Source organism: Dromiciops gliroides, chromosome 6 (genome assembly GCF_019393635.1).
Source record: "Dromiciops gliroides isolate mDroGli1 chromosome 6, mDroGli1.pri, whole genome shotgun sequence".
NCBI classification, from domain to species: domain Eukaryota; kingdom Metazoa; phylum Chordata; class Mammalia; order Microbiotheria; family Microbiotheriidae; genus Dromiciops; species Dromiciops gliroides.
The window spans coordinates 206,765,158-206,785,865 of record NC_057866.1 but is presented as its reverse complement, the minus strand read 5'-3'; the positions used below and the strand labels follow the sequence as shown (position 1 = coordinate 206,785,865).

At 41.9% G+C, this 20,708-nt stretch overlaps 1 protein-coding gene across 7 annotated transcripts in view; it reads right to left on the bottom strand.

The window, feature by feature from the left end:
- The window catches only part of TENM3 (teneurin transmembrane protein 3), a 1,675,137-nt gene that overhangs the window by 60,233 nt on the left and 1,594,196 nt on the right, over window positions 1–20,708 (bottom strand). For all 7 annotated transcript variants that reach the window (XM_043970124.1, XM_043970125.1, XM_043970126.1 and 4 more), the window contains 3 exons: window positions 12,299–12,531; window positions 10,648–10,802; window positions 8,946–9,820 (listed from right to left, as the gene is read on the bottom strand). In XM_043970124.1, coding sequence (XP_043826059.1) covers window positions 8,946–9,820; window positions 10,648–10,802; window positions 12,299–12,531 — 1,263 coding nt within the window. The remainder of the gene's footprint in view (window positions 1–8,945; window positions 9,821–10,647; window positions 10,803–12,298; window positions 12,532–20,708) is intronic.

The following is a 20,708-nucleotide window of genomic DNA, read 5'->3' as shown; positions in this document are numbered from 1 at the left end:
CTATCTTCTCTTCCTCCTTTTGATCTTTAAAAAGTGGACAGAATTAATTACCTTATGATCATATTTGGGGGCGGGAGGAAGAAAAATATTAAATGAATCTATGTTCTAATAAAAGTGTAACCTTAAGAGTGTTCAAATTCATTTTCAAAATTTGAAGCAGGCTCTTTATCCAATAGCTTAAGCATTTTTCACTGATATCCTTGGGAATACATATTATAATAGAAAACAAATTAAAAATTTAAAGCAAAAATATTAAACAATCAAACAAAGTGGCAATGGAAATCAACTTTAGCATTTTCTCAAGTCTGCAAAATAGCTATGTGCTGATAAATCTCTTGCAAATCATTCTTAATTTGCTAACGTATTTTGTTCAATAAAAAGAAAGCGAAAAGAAAAAGGAAAATGAGTCCCCTTAAATTTAACTATATCCTTTTTCCCCCCTATAAAACAGACTAACACTTCAACAGTTTTTATATGCATTTCCCTGAAGAAACACTTTTCAGATGTGGTTTCCATGCCTGATAGTATTATGGTTGCATGTCAGATACCCATCAAAGGAAAAATTGCCCTCTTATCTTTGAGCTGTGGAATATTAGTCAAGATATCATGCTTTCCTGGCATTTGTGCTTTCCCTAATACCAGAGGGGGAGAGCTCTGAGTGAATTATACTCACTTAAGGAGAACAAAATATCTGCATATGTCAGGGTGCTTGGTGTGATTCAGGATCATTAGAAATGAAGTCACTGAATTTTCTACCATTAATTAAATTAGAAATAGTGCCTTTTGAATAAGGATTCAGTTTCATTTTAATCCAAAATCTGATCCTCCTGCTTGTTGCAGCCACTCTTTACTTGGGTCTTTAGTTTAGTAAGTTTTGCAACTAGAGATACTGCACTGACATCAGAGGGAATTTGAGTTTGCCATGGATAGTCCATGGTAAAGAAATGATTCAAAAGCTCATTCTCTGTTGCTCAGATAGAATAAGGGATGATAAAGCAGCCAAATGAGAAACTAGAGACCCACATACACCCTTCCGCATAGGTAAAAGAGGGGAACTCATTCATTTGCTCTGCAAATCTGAATATAGTTCATGAAAAATCAGCCAGCCACCTTCACAAATCTAGAATTCCCAAACTGGGAAGGCACAAGTCAGAGCAGCTGCTCAGGCAATGCATGGACAAATCAGCTACAATTCTTTGCCTTCACATTTTTTTTGAAGCAGGGCGAGAAAGAAGCCCCAGATATGTTCCAATGGTTTTTTATTTTATGTGTGTAAGCATGTGGGGAACTGTGAAATGCCATTTATTATTAAATAATTTATTCTATTGCCCAATTCAATACTTTGGATTTGCTTTTGTGTGCATTCAGCTGTTAAGAGCCTGGAACAGTCTCTGAGGTTTCATTTTAGGTATGAACTTTAAAAAAATAATATATTTTTGGCAAGTGAGATCTTTTCAGTCTTTCTGAAATTACTTTAAGCTTAGGAATTATAATGTGAGGCAATTGTTTGTAAACAGTATAAAGAGCAGCATGGAATGAGTCCCTAATACTGACTGAAGGGAATAACTAGGCTTATCACGGTATCGGCACACAGGGGGATGCCATTAACCAGCTGGACATCCCTTCTACTGCCCAGCAAGCAAGTAGGAGACGAGGTCAGAGGGTAGCTGGTTGTTTACTCAATCAGTAAATAACTAATTATTCAGCTCATGAAACATATTACTCTAAATTCTACCTGTGATTCACAAAGCTGCATTACAAACCACTTGATACCTAATACAGGCCCTCTACCAGACCATACAACAGCAGTTAAGGTGCTTTCAGAGGCCATCGGCCACTTCCCAGATGAATCACAAGAGGCACCTGGTAATTACCATAACATGGAGAGAAATAATTGCCAAGAAGAAAACTTCATCTCCTGGTTTTCAAATGAATGCCTTTGAGCTCCAGATGCCATCTGGCCCCAGCAGAGATGTTAAGTTTCAATGATTGGGTGACTAGCCTTCTCACTCTTGTCTGGCCTGAACTACCTTGTGTGTGTGTGTGTGGGGGGGCAGGGTGTTGGGATTTAAGATTCACCCTCTAGCTGTTATTGCTTGTTGATTAGTTGACAGAAAAAAATCATCTTACATTTATGGTGGGATTTCCCTCTGAAAGGAAAGAGACAATCAGAAATCACGTATTTTCTTTTGGTGTAAGAATCCCACACTCTCTTTTCTACGTTTTTCATAACAAATAGGAAGACACAAGGTCACAGACAGAATCACTGATTAATACAATACTGATTGAAGTATAAATCACATGACTAAAGGTAGAGATGTGTGTCTAGAAGATCTATCTTGTGATAAAGATACACATGTATATACATACACATATATAAATTTGTTTTCCAGTCTTCTTATACTATATATAACCTTCTCCTTGCACCCACTCACTCACTCACTCATTCATTCATTCATTCATTCCCTCCCCTCATCTCTCTCTCTCTCTCTCTCTCTCTCTCTCTCTCTCTCTCATATCCATCAACAGTGACCTCCTGGCTCAAGACACTCTGTCTCTCAGCTCTGGGCACATGTTTGTGGCCGTGCTCCATGCTTGAATTGCTCACCCTCCTCTCCACATCCTGACTTCCCCGTCTTCTTTCATGTCCCAACTAAATTCGCACCTACAGGAAGCCTTTCCCCATCCCTCTTAACTGTTCCTTCCCTCTCAATCATTTTCTATTTATTTTGCACAGCCCTTGTTTGTACATCTTTCTTTGCTTGCCTCCCCCCCTTTCTTTGTGCCCCCAGCAGTTGTGCAGCATCCACTCGTGGGTCTGATCCCACTGCTGCTCAGCGGGGCAGCTTTGATCGGCTTCATTTCCTCCCTGGGCTGGTTGGCCCCTCCTTGGGCAGCTTGGTGACCTTCTTCTCCTAGGGGCTTATCACATTACTGCCTGACTTAGTGTGGACACATAATGGGCCTTAGCCCTGCTGTATCTCAGAGCTCTTGAGCTTAAGTGATCTACCAACATCACTGTCCCCCAAAGCAGGGATTACAAGCAGGGGCCAGCGCTGCTGGTTGTCTTTTTTTTTTTTTTTTTTTTGTTGTTGTTTCAACTGACTTCACACAAAGGATCGACTGTCTCCAAGAGCAAGTTGGCATTTTCTTGGTGATCACTGGAAATAATGTGTCCTCTTTGGGGGAAGTTTCCTTAACAACTGTGGCTTTCAGCTGCTCCCTCTCCCTAATCCATTGCATGGGTTAGTTCATTTGACAGATGTTTATTGCGTCACATCTAACAATGCGCCATGCTGTAGGGGATGCCAAGATGAAATAGCCATAGTTCGAGTGTTTATGAAGCCTACAATCTAGTTTTCTTAGCAGGATCAGTCTAGAACTGAAAGATTTCCAAAGCCGACTGCTGACTTTACAGATGTGGAAACTGAGACTGAGGAGAGTTAAGTGACCCGCCAAAGGTTACACCAGGACTCCCATCACACTGACTCTCACGTTTGGGCCAAGTGTGTAGGAAGATGTGTGTCTATTTTTCTTTGTCTTCCCACAATGCATCCCTCTAGGGGACCTTGTGGAATGTTGAGGTTTAATTCATCTCAAACCATGAGCGGTGATCCAGAGAAAAGAGGGCTGGTTTTGAGTCTCAGGTCGTTAACTGGGGAATCCTAGACACGTCATGGCTCTTCCCTGGCCTTTAGTTTCTTCAGTGGTAAAATGGTAATATTGATATTTGTGCTCCCTCCCTCACAAGCTTGAATGAATGAGTGAGTGATTGGGTGCAAGGAGAAGGTTATATGTAGTGTAACAAGACAGAAAAACAAATTTATGCTTTGTAGACCAGAAGGCATTTCATAAATGCAAATAACTTCAAGCTTTATAGCCAAGATAATACTAATGATGATAGTGATAATACCTAATATTTATATAGTGCTTTAAGATCTGCAAAGCACTTCACAAAGAATATCTCATTTTTTTTTTTAAAGTGAGGCAATTGGGGTTAAGTGACTTGCTCAGGGTCACACAGCTAGTAAGTGTTAAGTGTCTGAGGCCAGATTTGAACTCAGGTCCTCCTGACTCCAGGGCTGGTGCTCTATCCACTGCGCCACCTAGCTGCCCCAAGATTATCTCATTTGATCCTCACAACAACCCTGGGAGTTAGAGGCTATTATTATCCTTATTTTGCAAATGAGGAAACTGAGGCAGAGGTTAAGCGACTCACCCAGGGCCACACAGCTAGTAAGTGTCTGAGGCTAGATTTGAACTCAGGTCTTTCTGACTCCAGATCCAGCACAATGCACTGTGTCATTTAGATACACTCATGGTGATTAGCTGATAGCAAAATGAAGTTTATAAATCAAAGACAGCTAAGATGGTTAGGTTATTTACCCTTTAAGATTTCTTGAGTAGAGACTGTCATGTATGTACTGTATAGAACATGAGGAAAATTTCTTGATTCCAAGTTATTCTCTACTTTCTCCCCACCCCCCAGAAAAGAAAATAACCTTTCCTCACATTCCTCAGCTTCTGTTCACCAGACCGTCTAGGAAGCCACATGTATAGGGAAAAGAATAGGGCTTCTGAAGTTTAACCCGAGTACAGAGACTCCTCTATCTTCTGTGGGCTGGGCGTGCAGTTCATACCAAATATAACCAGCCTGGGTTCTAGCCAGACTGGACTTCTCTCTCTCTCTCATTTACTTCCTACCCTCACCCTCCTCCATGAATTTGTTCTGCCAGTTGATGTCTGACCCTCCAGCCTCTCTTTTGCCTGGTCCTCCTCTCCCTGTTAAAATCTTTTTTCTTCAAAGATTTTGCTCTAATGCTGACTCCTACATGAAAAATCCCCCCAACCACCCTTTGTATCTGAATTGTTTGTTTCCTCCATTAGATCATAAGCTCGTGGAAAGCAGGCCTTGAGTTAGCTGTGCTTCTATCCCTTGGGCAGAGTAGGCACTTAATTTGCTTGTTGAATTTAGCTGAACAGAAAAGAAGATGTAACTGGGATCCCTTATTCCCAAATCTGAGGTTCACTAAGACTGGCTTCAGTATTCAGGGCTGACTCTTTTTGGCTTACTGTGCCCCTACCCAGTGTTTATTTGTTCTGTCAGAATTTCTGAATATGCAGCATGCATTTCTTGTCCTAAGGGAAAAATACCGTGGAATGATGTGAGTGGATCAGCATTCTTTCCGTGGGTAAGGGTAATTGTGCATCTGATCCATTCCTGCTTTTGTTTTCTGGAAAACTTTTCTTCTTGTCAAACCCCTTCTAATTCCCTCCTCAGCCTCCCCAGGTCTCCAAGTAGCCTTGGCGGGTATGGAGGAGACATGCAGGGACGCACAAATGTGAAATGAAATATTACTGAGGTGTACTAATATTCTGGTAGCGTGCCCGCTGTAAAAAAATGCCAACCTACAGAAGACTACAAAAACACCTTAAATCTGGCAGGGAATTGGGTCTTCCTGCTGCCTCTATTGAGGGAGCTGCTCTTCCTGTCCCATTTGTGTTTTAGGATCTAATATGCAGCCCAGAAGCCCCCGTGGTCATGTCTCTGATGAGGAGATGGATGGGCTGTAGGGTAGATGCAGGGGCTCGGAGCTCCTCCAACTTCAATCTCCATCAAAAGTCTACTGACATGACCATGCCGTTATCTCCGAGCCCAGATGGTGGCTTTGGAGTCGTGGCCTGACATTCACTTCATACCCTCTTTATTGTGCGCACTGACTTCTGAATGCCTTTCTAAAGGTCTCGACCCTTTAAAGTACTAGTGGCACTTAGGTGTCCCATAGTCCAAAGGCAGGGATGGACATAAAAGAGAAAAAGACCATTTGTTACCCTGACTCGACAGTTTTGAACACCTCAGGTCAAATCCTCTCCATAGGCCGTTTGTTTCTTCTCTCCATAATTCTAATCATCCCAAGTTTTTATCCCGCGTAAATGTGTAGAAATATAAAATTGTATGCATGTGTACAAGAACATGCCAGATTCTCACGTGGATGTCTAGAAGCAAAACACTAGAAACATTGCTTCTTAAAGCATCTTGCTTGAAATTAGTTCTTCACACTCTTGTGGATTAAACCTATATATATATATATATGTATATATACACAATGTGTACATATTATATATATGTGTGTGGGGGGGTATAATAGTGGGAATGGCCTATGGGGTAAGGTATTTTAATCATAATTTTTGGAATGGTAATTAACCATTATTAGAAAATAAAATTTTGTCAACACATTTAAATTAGAAATTCACCAGGTTTGCATCCGAGGAAGAGTAATGGTGAGGAGCTTTCATTAATATTTTTCATTTAAACCAACTGGGTCTATTTATTCATAAGAATTGCTTGCTCGTTTTCATTTTATTCGTTTGCCATTTTGCTTATTCTTGCACTGAGGTGCAGTGGGGTTGGAAATCAAATAACTGAAGGGTTTTTGTTTTTTTGTTTGTTTGTTTGTTTTTTGCAGGGCAATGGGGGTTAAGTGACTTGCCCAGGGTCACACAGCTAGTAAGTGTTAAGTGTCTGAGGCCGGATTTGAACTCAGGTACTCCTGAATCCAGGGCCGGTGCTCTATCCACTGCGCCACCTAGCTGCCCCCAGCTCCCTCATTTGTAAAGCGTAGGATAACACCGGCTCTTCCCTCACTCTTAGAGAAGCGCTTTGTAAACCATCATTTGCTATAGACATATGAGCTCTTTACAGAGTGGTACCAAGACAGAGGCCCTGAATTTGGAGCGAAGGGACAAGTTTGGGAATTCTGCTTCTGTTGCTCACTCTCTATGAAACTGGGCAGGTGCCTTCCCCTCTGGAGATTGTGGTTTTCTTATCTGTGAAGTGAGGAATTTGGACTAGGTGATCTCTGAAGTCCCTCCTAGCTCTTACTCTAATTATATTTTATTGTTGTTCTTTCCTTTCAAAAAGATATATTTAATTAATTCCTCACACTTACAAAAAAATAACCCAACTGATCAGCACGTCCTAACATTCACCAGAATACTGCTCTTTCTTTACACCTGCTTAAATTTCCATTGCAGTTGGGGGAGCAAAGTGTTTAATCTGTTGAAAAGCATTGGTTCAGTACCAACTGATTCAATAAGCATTTATTAAGCTCCTGCTGTGTATCAGACTCTATGTGAGAGACTGGTTGGGGGGCGGGGGATACAAAGGCAAAAAACAAAACGTCTGCCATCCAAGGGCTGTCGTTTTGTAATACGTTACCCTGTTAAAGACACATTTGGACGTTGCCCAGAGACAAGGGCTTGGCTCTTGTAGGAGTGATTTTCCTCAGCATTTCTGCCCTGCTTTCACCTAAACCAACATCTCTCCCATGCCCCCATCATTCTCTGAATATCTAGCAATCAGAGCTGCTCTCCTACCCAGATTCATCTGATTGGAACAAATTTTTCTATACCTTTTTTTTTTTTGGCCTCTTTGGCATTAAAACCTGCTATGACTTTGAAAAACTGTGCAAAAGAAGTGCTTTCCATTAACTTCCAATTTATTCCCCACCTATTGCGATTCTAAAATGAAGAAAGGGAATGTTAAGAACGGAATTTTAATGTCATTCTGCCGAAAAAAGATTTATCCCTTTTAGGAAATCTTGCTGCGGGGTCACATTAATTTGATTAAAACGGAGCTTGCTCCAAAAGGAGAAGAATTCAAGTTACGAGGTTGATTCTACTTTACAGATTCTAGAAAAGGTGATATTCAACCCAAAGGTTTCCTGATGAAAGCATGTTCCCACCAACTTCCATTATAGTTTCAGATCTTTGTTCCCATGGAAAATATTTTTGTCTCAGCATATGATATAAAGTCAAAGTTAGGAATCTTTACGTTTAATTCAAAGCCTGGTCTATCTCTGCCAATAGGCTATCTGTGTGCATTTCATTCTCCAGTGTGACCCCTGCAAAGTTATTCAAATAAGCAATCAGTCCACTTGATTTTATGTGCGGACTCATTGCAAAGCTCAGGGGTCTTAAAAGAGACCACAGTTAATTTCACTGAGGGTTCTCACTGACTTCAGGGGAATTTACTGTTTAAACAGCCACATTGGATGTGCTACTGGCTGCTTATTTCTCCAAGTATTCCACATAACTTCCTAGCTGGAGCAGTTACACACAGATACTTTCTTGGTGGCATAAGAAATACTTGTTGAGTTGAACTGCAAAGCAATTCTTCTGTGTCTTAGAATCCCAAGGTTTCCTTGAAGCTCATGTCTAGCATGAGGTCTTTGCTGTTACCACCAAAATTACCTCGTAATTACTTTGTTTATCTGTATGAGTGTACATGATCAAGTATAATCTTCCTGAGGGCATGGACTGTTTAATTTTTGTCTTTGTATCTTCAGTGCCTAGCACAGTGCTTTGGCATACAAGTAAAAAGATATTATTAAACGCTTGTTAATTGATTGATTCCCAATTTGCTCTTGGTAATGAATGTCATACTTCCCTCTAACAGGCATTTTGCCATATACACGTATGTATTGTCTGGAACTTTGATTTTGGTCAGATGAGGAACTCCCAGGGAGGAAGCTCCCTTCACCATTGCATGTTGGCAACTGTTTTGAAATTGGAAGTCTTCAAGAGTTGCCTGTCCTCTCTAGTAAGTGATCTGCCCGTGATAATAGGCTTTTAAGGACCTTTACACCATTAAAAACTTAGAGAGGTGACTGAGCAGAATTCTTTGAAGATGTTTTTACAGCTCCTCTACTGTGACAGTGGATGCTGTCACTGCTACGTTTGAATCAAATGCATAAATGCAAATGTGTTTTGTGTCCATGCCCAAAGCAAGGTTTATCCATCGTGTGTTTTTGGAGGGGTTGGTTATGCCATTTTTTTTTTGTCTAAAGACTGCTATATGAAACAATATCTCAACACCTTAAACTTTAAGAATGATATCACGGACTCTCTGTACAACAAAGGAGAATCTTAATTTTTGTACTTACTCAAAAAAGGTAGTCCAGCCCGTCTCATCACTTTTGGTGGCGAGAAGACCACTGTTGCCATGGTAAGTAAACAAAACCAGCTCCAGTCCTTGGGCAGTCATGCTTTTCAAACAGCCATTAGTCCCTATGGTGAGCCATATGACTTGGTTATCCGGGGACACCACCCTCACTGGCATGCGGTTGGGATCTCGCCTGATTCTAAGAGTATTACCATTGCTATCTGTCACCGCGGTGATATCGTTATCATTACTGTAGCTAAAATTGTACAGGTAATCGCCAGTGACGAGGCTCATGGTATACTGGTGAGTGCCATTGATGTCAAAGATGTAAAGCTCTTGATCAGTGGGAGAGGCCACTTCATAAAAGTTCATGGAGTTCAGTAAAGGCTTGTTCTTTGACACTGCCCGGATCCGGATGTTTCCGAGATCCGCAATGTACAGTGTGCCATCTGGAGATGTGGCTAAGGAGGAAGGAGCATTGAGTTTGGCATCCTTGGCATAGCCATCTCCACTCTGATAGCAGTCACAGTTGGCGTCGTTTTTACAGTCACATTCTGAGGGTATTCCAGCAACTAATGAGATTTCTCCATCTGTTGTGACCTGTCTTATTCGGTTAATCTTCTTTTCGTCCGTTTCCGTGATGTACAAGACCCCACTGTAGGACACAGCTATGGCTGTGGCCGATTCTAGGGTTGTCTGAACTGCGTGTTTCCCTACAGAGTACTCCACCCCAGGGACCTGACAGTGCATCGGCCGCCCAGCAGCAATGCGGACTTGACGGTTTTCGGTGATCTGTAAAACTACGTTATTATCCAGGACATAAATGGAGTTATCCATAGGGTTAATAGCCAAGTCAGTGGGCCATTCCAGACGCACCTTAATAAAAAAAGGAAATTGTTTGGTTAGCCCGTTACTTCACTGCCATTAATTTACCAGCATTAAATGAAATTAGACCATTCAGTGAAATTAACCTCCATTTGATGAACTCCTTTAAAATTGCTTTTTCAATAGCCACAGTAAAATAAGCTTAAAGGTCTCATGTGAAGACAGATGGAGGAAATAACATTTTACTTAAAAATACACCTCATAGAAAGATGTATTAGAGCTATACACAAACAGCAAATTAGCCTGTATGTAGTGAGTCAGTGGATAATGGTGGGATATGAGCACATATATTCCTGGTTTACATCCTGATAGCAGTTAATAAGCACTAAATCCCAGTACTTTGGAGGTTATGAATACATTAGTGTTCTATTGTGTTTTCAATCAGGCCAACAGTAGAGCTCCCAATTCTAAGTAAAAGTCCGGTGGGACTAATACTAGAGGGTTTTCCATACTTCTTGAGAACCTAAGTCATTCACCATAAGAGATTAAGAGACTTAAGTAGTTTGGGTTCATTTTTAAGAATATCTTCAGGCTGCTACTCCACTGGAATTTTATTACAAATGCTCTATCATTACTTACTAATATTGCAGTTCTGGGCTACGCTGAGTTTATCGTGAGCATGACTGTAAAAGAGGGAAGTGTGTTCTTTTAAAACCATCTCCTAAGAACAGTTAGATACAATCTCTTAGAAGAAGTTTGTCCTGCAGACGGCCACATGCAACAAACGGAATGGATATGAGTTGTTGGAGGCTATTTATTTAGTAAAACAAGCTATATGGAAGACAAAACATTACCATTTAATTTCATTTTTAAATTACCTGGCTGATGTGCATGCTGGTATCGCATGTTAAAGGCCTGGCTGAAGTCAGATCATTAGAGCCCAGGAGAGTTGATATTATTCCGTTTTGGTCTACTTTTCTGATCATGGTTCCATCAACAAAGTAGATTAATCCATTCTTATCAATGGCCATCCCTGTATCCAAGAGAAGTAAAATGTTACGGGATTTAAAAAAAAAAATTACCTTAGATCACATAATAATCACATAGTGATTATTTAGTATCTAACTGGGGATGAATTGTATAAAATTAGCAAGTATGTTTGTGGAATTCAAACATATTTAGAAGAATTCCTTATTATTTGCATCACAAATAATGCAGAATGTACTACAGAGAGACAAAGAAATATCTGAGCTACCTCCAGCAAGCTGTAAATTAGCAGCTCAGGCCTTATCTCTTTTTCGACTGGATCTATGATTTCATCAGGGGGAAGGAACCCTTTGTGAGGAAATGTCTTCTTCCTATGCATATTTGTCCAGTGTTCTATAATTTCTAATTTAGAGCAGTGATTCTCAAGCTTTTTCTGTGTCATGGACTCCTTTGCCAGTCTGGGCACGACCTGTGGTCCTCCTTTCAAAATTAGGTTGTTAAATGCATAGGATCTCAGAGGGACTGAAAAGTACTGAAAAGTATGCATATAAATGGGGAAAAGCCTAAAAATCAAGTTTACAGGCCTCAGGTTAAGAACCTCTGAACCGGTAGGTTGCCTAGAATGGTGGGAAAATGACTTGACCAGGGTCACATATCTAGTATGTTATTTGTCAGGGGTTGGGATTTGAACCCACATCTTGACTCTGAGATCAGTCCTATATGTACTACAGGTAAGGATTATCAGTACGTTCTAAGTGATGTCACCACAAAATAGTAACATCAAAATTCTTACATGCCTAGAAATTGTAGAAATAGGTTAAATTCTGCTACAGTGAACTTTTTTCGTAACATTCGTTCTAACAAAAATAGTCAAGCTTCAGCTAGTGCTTTGTTGACCTTTTGATGAAAAAATCTGCTACTATGAATAATTCACTACAACAAACACTTCTCCCCCCCCCTCCCCGTCCTTGTCCATACAATAGTCACTTCCTATAATGAAATACCATATTAAATGGCAAAGAGCAAATCATGTCTAGTATGATTGATAGAAAGTTTATACTGCAGGCTGTTAGCCTCTGTCACCTCCAGAAATCCCACATGCCAAACGTTTTCCTCATGATACACAAAGAAAAAGTTGAACAGTTCATGACTAGATGAGTGCTAATAGGGCTGCTTTGGGGAGATTTTTAAGTAGGACCAGAATTCATCAGTTACAAGGGAATTTGAATACCCTCTTGAAGTTCCCTATAACAGGATTTGTCCTGAATAACAGAGTATTTGCTTTATTCTTTGGATAGCTGGGAAAAAATGGCACGAAATCAAAGAGACCAAGAACCCAATATTTACTGTAAAATCAATTTAGGCTTCTATCAGTTTCATGCTAAATGGCTATTAAAAACACTAGATTTGGAAACTGCTTTCTCTCAACACAGCTTTGGGCAAAAGGTCAGACTCAGCATTTAAGACAATCAAGCAATAACTGAATTTCCTTCCCTTTTCCATATTAAAAAAAAATGTCCTCCAATAGAATGTTGTCTCTACCTTTCGGACTCATGAGTGTGGCCTCCACAGCCTTTCCTCCGTCACCACATCTTGCTTCATCAAATGGGAGGCACTGCTCTCCTGTCCCAGCCACTACTTCAGCATTTTTAGTGAGGTCTTTTGCACCAGTGAGGGACTTTGGGCGATAGATTCTGCGGGTGTTCGTGTCGGAAACATACAAATCTCCTGTTACTGGATCCGTTGCAAGGTAGTATCTGTGAGCTGGGTTGCTGCTGCAAAAGGAGATCACACATTTAAACGTGATGAGTGCCTACCCGTTCTGAAGACAGAGAATCACTTTAAAAAATTAGATTCTAGAAGGCTGGCTAGGAACTAGCAAAAATTGGAAAGAGTGGCAGCTTTCAAAATAATCTAGAAACTGTATCGGTCTTACTCCTTTCGTTAAAGGCCCTTCTCTGGTCCTCTCTTTCCTTATTCATAAAATGATGGGGGCTGGACTGAATGATCTGTAATGTCCCTTTCAACTCGAAATCCCATCATTCTGTGATCCATTTAACAGTTCAGTAACATGCATCTTTTGTGTAATCACCCACCCCCCCTTATATCAATGACACGTAAGACAAAGAGTTTTTGCAGCTGAGCACAGAATGACCCTCTAGCTGTACTGCCAGCATCCGTATACCTTTATAAACTCTCTCTAGAAAGGCATTAACAGGCTACCGCTGCTGCGGTGCCTCGTCACGGGGAATTACCCCCTTCTCTCCTATGACAGGAGAAACAATGTAGCATCATGCCCTCCTCGGCTGCTATATCATCATCCAGAAACAGAACCCGCTGCAGTTACAATTTTTGACCTGATTTATAGTGTTAAGAGCTGAAATGAGGTCATTGAAGAGCAGGAGGCAATTTCAGCTGCCTGCCTAATGCCCAGAGCCTGAATGCCGGATCAGGCTGTTTCATTTCTGATGTTTGCCAAGTGAACTCTAAAGTCGATCTGAGAATCTCGGCAAGATACAAACATCTGTTCACATAATGTAGTTCCTCACGTTTTGTAAATATAAAACAGTGCTAATGTAACACATTGGATGTACTGCTGCTTGCAGAGGCTAATGTGAACAAGGTAGAAACAGATTATGACACAGAGATGGGGTATATCTCTTTAGATAGATGTTCTTTACAAATACAAAGCACCCCATGCTTCAGATTTCTGTTTGATGAAAGGGTTAATGTAATTTAAGATCCCATTTTAAAAAATCAACTGTATGTATCCTTTATATGCTAATTCATATTTTATTGAATTTGTTGTTTCACAGTACACATGAAAGTTGGAATTTTATCCTGTATTTATGTTAATATCTAAAACATGTAATAGAAAATTAGCTGTGTGATAATAACATTTACATAGCACTTTAAGGTTTGCAAAGTGCTTTGCACATATTATCTCATTTTATGCTAGCCATTTGATTTGATGTAATAATTATTATGGTATAGTAGGTTCTCATCATTTTTTAAAGGGAAGCTAATATTTCCTGTGATGTTGCTTCTACTTAAAAGCAACAACGTCTGTCATTTCCAGTTATTTTAGCCCCAAAGTGACTTCAACTGGCTGTGGGCAGAGGGAAGGACAGGAGGAAATGAAAAATTCCAGGGAGGTTCTACCAGGACTTTGGAGACCAGAGCTCTGCAGCTTCAGGAGAGGTGTGGAAGTTACGGTTGCAGCATATAACGATATGTACTAAATCAGTGGAGAGAGCTGGCCGCCTTTCTGTGATTCCCACTCTCTTCTTTCCAAACTTGAAGATGTTTACAATGCCGAGAAGACCAGAGAAGGGCAGTTCTGAATGCTTATGTGGTAAAAGGATTACTAGAAAGAGGGCTGGACAGGTATGGGGGGGGGTGGAGAGGAGAAAGGAGGGAGGAAGGGAGGGTGGGAAGGGGGGAGATAGAGACAGAGACAGAGACAGACAGACACACGGAGGGGTGGGGAGAGGGAGGGGGCAGGCAGGTAGGCAGGCAAAAGGATCCGAGGGAGGCACAGAAACTGCAAGTATTTGGTGACGAGTGGGAAGAACTGTTGTTCTGGAGTCAGAAGCTTTTGGGTTCAAATTCTGTTTCTCCTACTTACTGCCTGTGCGACCTTGGGCAAATCATTTAACTTCCCTGGGCCTCAGTTTCTTTATCTGTCAGATGGGTAGAGTTGGATTACATGGCCTGTGGATCTATGAACCTATAACTGTTCAAATGACTAGGTGACACCACATGATGAACCAAACATTGTGCTGTTACAGTGTTTTCCTATTCAGAAAAATTCAAATGCACCTAGACATTATGCTTGCTAACAAGACAGTTTCTTCATCTATAATGAACTGAGAAGCCACTTTAATATATTACTAAGACATTTCAAAACAGTTTAACATGGATTTTTCTACAATCTGATATGAACAGAACTGGCCTTTTAGGGCTAGAGAATATGTGTAAGGATTGCAACTTAATCACATTGGGGGCAGGTTAGTCTGTCTGGCTTTTCCCATCTCGTCAGTTTAGAGGACCTGTGCATCTTTCTTACTCTGCAGAGTTACAACTGGTTCTGAATATATTATGTCTCTTCCTGTCACTGATATTAAAATGTATCTATTTCTATTTCTTCCCCTTGTGTGGACTGCAGGGTTTCTGAAGGCAGAAATGTGTCTTCTTGGGGGGCAGCTAGGTGGCGCAGTGGATAGAGCACCGGCCCTGGAGTCAGGAGGACCTGAGTTCAAATCCGGCCTCAGACACTGAACAGTTACTAGCTGTGTGACCCTGGGCAAGTCACTTAACCCCCATTGCCTCACTAAAAAAAAATAAAATAAAAAAAGAAACGTGTCTTCCTGATAGCCCTGAATGGAGGACATGCCCTGAGATGAGGTGATGTGAAGGGAAGGGTGCTAGGTTTGAAGTTGGAGGAGGGGGACCAGTCTCCCATACTTAATAGCTGTATGATCAAGGGAAAGTCACATAACCTGAGACTCAGTTTCCTCCATCTGCAAAGAGGAGATAATGATAGCTATTGTAACCACCTCCTAGGGATGCTGGGAGGAACAAATGAAAGAATACTGGAAAGTACTTTGTAAACCTTAAAGGACAACTCAAAGTAGAAAAGGATTTCAGTAGTATAGGGAGTCCTGGGTGAGGATACTCCCCCTGTTAATACAGGTTGGCACTTTCAAATTCAACTGAGACTGATTTTTTTAAAAGTTGTAATAAGGGAACAGAGAACATGTGTCTACCTTGGGGAAGGGACCCTGGCTCTGCCCATCCATCCCCCTTCTGCTGCGGCCAAAGCATTCTTGCCTCAAATCATTAATACGAAGATGCTATTGACGTGATCGGTAAGACATTCCCTATAGGTGGTTCCCTGTGGGGAGGGAGTGTGGCATTCATTGTATCTGTATGCCCAGCACTTGCTCCCTAAATGCATGTTGGTTGATCTTATAGTAGTGGTGCTGAATCATTCACCCCTTTCAGGGGCCTCCTCCTTGTGAGAACAGGTCTCATTTGGGACTTCTCTCCTTAGTTCTGCTAGTGGCATCGTCCCTAAGCAGCAGACCATCCATGCCTGTCATGAGTGCAAGGCTAATTGACCCATGTAGGCGTCTCACTCACGCAGAGCAGCAGTTTCTCCTTAGCAAGAGTTTCTGAGGATGCTTCATAGTTTATTATGGTAATGCCTTATAATAGGACCTATATTCCTTTGCATCACATCCTAGAAAGAATGTGGTCATCATCTGTACTAGGGTTCCTATCACCATTCCCATGACTTCCCTGTCTAAACCATCACTCCTGAGATACTACTCCCTGTATGGGTCACATTCGTCTAACAGAATGTGAGCTCCATGAAGTCAGGAACTTGCGTTTGTTTTTTTCTTTTTATCTCTAGGGCCTTCCAGAGTGTCTGGCATTCACTAACTGCTTAATAAATGGTCCTTCCTTCCTTCCTTCCTTCCTTCCTTCCTTCCTTCCTTCCTTCCTTCCTTCCTTCCTTCCTTCCTTCCTTCCTTCCTTCCTTCCCATTTCATTCAGACCCCCCCCAAACAGAAATTTCATACAAACCCTACAAATTTTCCTCATAGGACATGAGTGGCCTTATAAGACTCCATACATATGCCTTTCAAATTAAAGCCCAGGTTTTATTTATACCTCTTCTATCCAGGAAGGCCAAATATAGAGTATTATGTGCACAGATGGAGAAGTGGAATAAATAATATCATCAAAGAAATGTGTGAACACCAACAACAGGATGGACTAGTCACATGATAAAAGCGAGGGATAACTGAGGAAGTATATAGGTCAGTGGAGAAAGCCATGCACTTCTTAGTACCTTTCTACTGCAGTACCTCTTTGGGCCTCAGTTTCCTTATCTGTAAAGTCAGGGATTGGACCAAATGGCCTTGGAGGACCCCACCCCCCAGGTCTGGATCGATATTCTCTGCTTTATGCATCTATGGTGGTAAGCTCATTTGCTCCATTAGTATCTTAATGATGTGAAGAAGAAAAGACAGGCCTCAGCACACTGGGTGGCCCTCTATGGCAGTTCTTAACCCAAGAGTCCGTGGATAGATTTCAGGGGGTCTTTTAAGCTGGATGGGAAAAATTATACTTTCATTTCATTATAATTGGTTTCCTTTGTAATTTTGTGCTCTTAAAAATGATTCTGAGACGGGGCCCCTAGGCTTCTCTAGGCTGCCAAAGGTATGGGAACATCACACACACACACACACACACACACACAGTAAGAACCCCTGCTTATTGGTGAAATGATGGAAGAAAATGGGCGAGAATGATGCAGATGGACTGTGGTCTGTGTCTGTGGAGGGGCTACCCACATGGATGAAACTGAAGAGGCGCTGAAGTGTTAATGTGGATGGACAGATGCTGGCTGCTGTCCTCTGCTCAAGAGTAACCACTATAAAGATGCTTCACAGAGACTTAGCTCCCCGAAGCAAAGCCTCCACCTTATACAATGAAACGAGTTCTTCAGCCCAAACCTTTCCCACATGAAAACCGAGGTAAGAATACTGTCATGCTAACATGGCCTTTATGTGTTGGGAACCAAAGGATAGTGAGTTTTTCTGGGCGGTCTCAAGAAGACTGGGAAAATCGGAAACCAAAGAACTGTACAGGTTCTGCCATGGAAAGAATTCCAAGATCTTGGGCCCCGAACTCCAAGGGGCTGGAGAGGACATCCTATACAAACACCTCATTTTATAGATGAAGAAACTGAAGATGAACAGAGAGACCCATAAAGGGTTTATCATGAAGCTATCATGAATCTCAAGTCTCAGTTTACCTAGGATACTGTGTGTGTGTGTGTGTGTGTGTGTATAAAAAGAGGGGGAGCCTTGCTTCTTGTGTCAGGGTGGCCCCTGACATCTTGGGAGGAGGTTCTGGGAAAGATGTGGATCTGCCAAGCCCTGTGGACCTAATCCCTACCTCATTCTCATTCTTCCTTCTCCACTGGAGCTCAGGACTGTAAGAGAGCCTGGAGCTCTGAGAATCAGAGTACATGCTGAGTCCGTGCTCATGGGCCCCAAGAGGGTGGGTAGTCCTATCAAATGGCATTTAATCCCATATTGTTGTTGTTGTTGTTGTTGTTTTTGGAGGGGCAATGAGGGTTAAGTGGCTGGCCCAGGGTCACACAGCTAGTAACTGTCAAGTGTCTGAGGCTGGATTTGAACTCAGATACTCCTGAATCCAAGGCCAGTGCTTTATCCACTGCACCACCTAGCTGCCCCCCCCCCATATTTATATGAATGTCTTTTCTTTTCCTTATCCTTTGGCAGGTTTGCCAATCTCTTATTCCCTCATACCTATCATCAACAAAATCCTTTCTCCTCTTCTCTTCCTCCCCATATTCCCATCCATGTTTCCCATAATCTTATCCCCTCCTTAGTCTCTATCCATTTTTACCCTTTGCTCTTTTGTTAACAAACTTTCTCAAGGTATTCAGTAACTGTTTCACAGCTGTCTTTTCCATCCCTCCTACTCTCCTATGTAGAACTTCAGTCTATAAATCAGTGTCCTCGAAAACACTCTAATCTCAGAATTCATCAATCTTCTTCAACTCTCACATGCTTCCTCTTCACTCCACTTCAGTCAGACACATATAGGGTAATATCATCCCACCTAACACAGTGGCTTTCCTAAAGTTTTTTATTCCTTCTCTTCATTTCCTATCTCCCAGATGCCCTCTACCACAAATCTCCACCTTCAGCCTGTCTCTCAAGGAGAGGTGACCCTTCTTGTCAAGACAAACTCCCCTAAATGCAGAAGTGATCCCATTCCATCCCATATTTTCCAGTAGATTGCCCCTTCTACCATCCCAGGACCCTGATGAAAGAACCAAGGGCAAAGAGGAGAGGTTGCAAAAAGAAAATTTAGTCTTGATGTCAGAAAAAAAAAACTTTTAAAAACTTCCAATTCCATCTCATCTTTAGTATATTCCTTTGACTATCACTTCAACTATCACACTTTTATCCTCAATCTCCCCCTGTCTACCTGCTGCTTCCCTGCTCCCTGCAAACATACCTGTGTCTCTTCTATCCTCAGAAAACCTTCACCTGATCCAACTATCCTTTCTTTTTATCCTATCTCTCTCCTTCCTTTTGTGGGTCAAGTCCTTGAGAAGGCCATTTATAATCCATGCCTTTACTTCCTTTTCCCTCTCTCCTTAACTCCTTACGGTCTGGCTTCTGATCTCACTTAGCTGAAAATCCTTTCTCCAGAGTTACTAATCTTTGAATTGCCATATCTCATGCCTTTTTTCAATCTTCATCCTTCATGATCTCTCTGCCAGGTACCCTTCTTCTTGACACTCTCTTCTCCCAGGGTTTTCATGACATGACTCTCTCCTGCTTCTCTGAAGGCTTCTTAGTCTTTTTTAGCTATATCTTCATCCAGGTCATGACCCCTAATGGTGAAGGTCCCCCAGGGTTCTCTTCTGGGTCCTCTTCTCTCTCATCAGTTTCCATGGTTTCAGTTATCCTCTCTATGCTGATGACTCTCAAATCTACTTTTCCAACCCTAATCTCTCTGCTGTGGCCCTGCATTCTCACATCTTCAGCTGCCAGTTGGACATCTCATACTGGAAATCCCATAGACACATTCAACGCAACACGTCCCCAACTGAACTCGTTATCTTTTTTTTGGGGGGGGCAATGGGGGTTAAGTGACTTGCCCAGGGTCACCCAGCTAGTAAGTGTCAAGTGTCTGAGGCTGGATTTGAACTCAGGTCCTCCTGAATCCAGGGCCGGTGCTTTGTCCACTGTGCCACCTAGCTGCCTCTGAACTCATTATCTTTGACCTCATCTTTTCTCTCTTCTTAACTTTCCATGATTGAGAACACCATGATCCTCCCAGTCACCTGGGCTTGCATCCTCAATTCCTCTCTCTCTCTCTCTCTCTCTCTCTCTCTCTCTCTCTCTCTCTCTCTCTCTCTCTCTCTCTCTCTCTCCATAAGCAATCTGTTACCAGATCCACTTGATTAACTTTCATAACATCTCTAGTAGACGGCCCTCCCTCCCTGTACCACCCTGGTGGTATAGGCCCTCTTTGCCTCATGCCTGGCCTGCCTACTGGTCGATCTTCCTGCCACAAGTCTCTCTCCACTCAGCTGTCAAAGTGATCTTCTCAGAGGAAGGCTTGACTGTGTCATTTCTTACCCCAATGCCTTCCCAGTGGATCCCTGTCACCTCCAGGAGCAAATATAAAACCCTCTGTTTTGGCATTCAGAGTCCTTCCTAAACCGGTCCCCCATCCCTTTCCAGCCTTCTTACAAATTACTCACCTCCACAATTTCTTCATTCCAGTGACACTGGACTCCTTGCTGTTCCTCCCACAAGGCATTCCATCTCCCAACTGCAGGCTTTCTCCCTGGCTGTCAGGAATGCTCTTCCTCCTCTCTTCCCTGTTGCTTCCCTGCCTTTCTTCAAGTCCCAGTTAAAATTCTACCTTCTCTAAGAAGCCTTTCCCAATTCCCCTTAATGCTAGTGCCTCTCTCTCCGGATGATAGTTTAATTTATCTGGTACACATCTTGTTTGTACATAGGTGTGTGCATGTTGTCTCCCCTGATATAGACTTTGAGCTTCTTGAACGCAGGGACTAACTGTCTTTTGCCTTTCTTTGTAACTTAACACAGTGTCTGGCACATGGCAGGCACTTAAGAAATGTTTATTGACCAACTACTCAACCCTTGATCTGAACATCATTCATGACTGTCCTACCTCCATGATGCAAAGCACTGAAATTCCCTTCTTCAACATAACCTATCATTCAGTCTCTCCTGATTAACTCCTAAACCTGTTCCTTATTTTTACTGTGACCTCCACCCCTTCCTTTTTCTACAAGTCTTTCATTCCTACTTTGGTTTTGTTTGCTTCTGTTCATAGTCTCTTTTTCTTTTTTCTTTTTTGA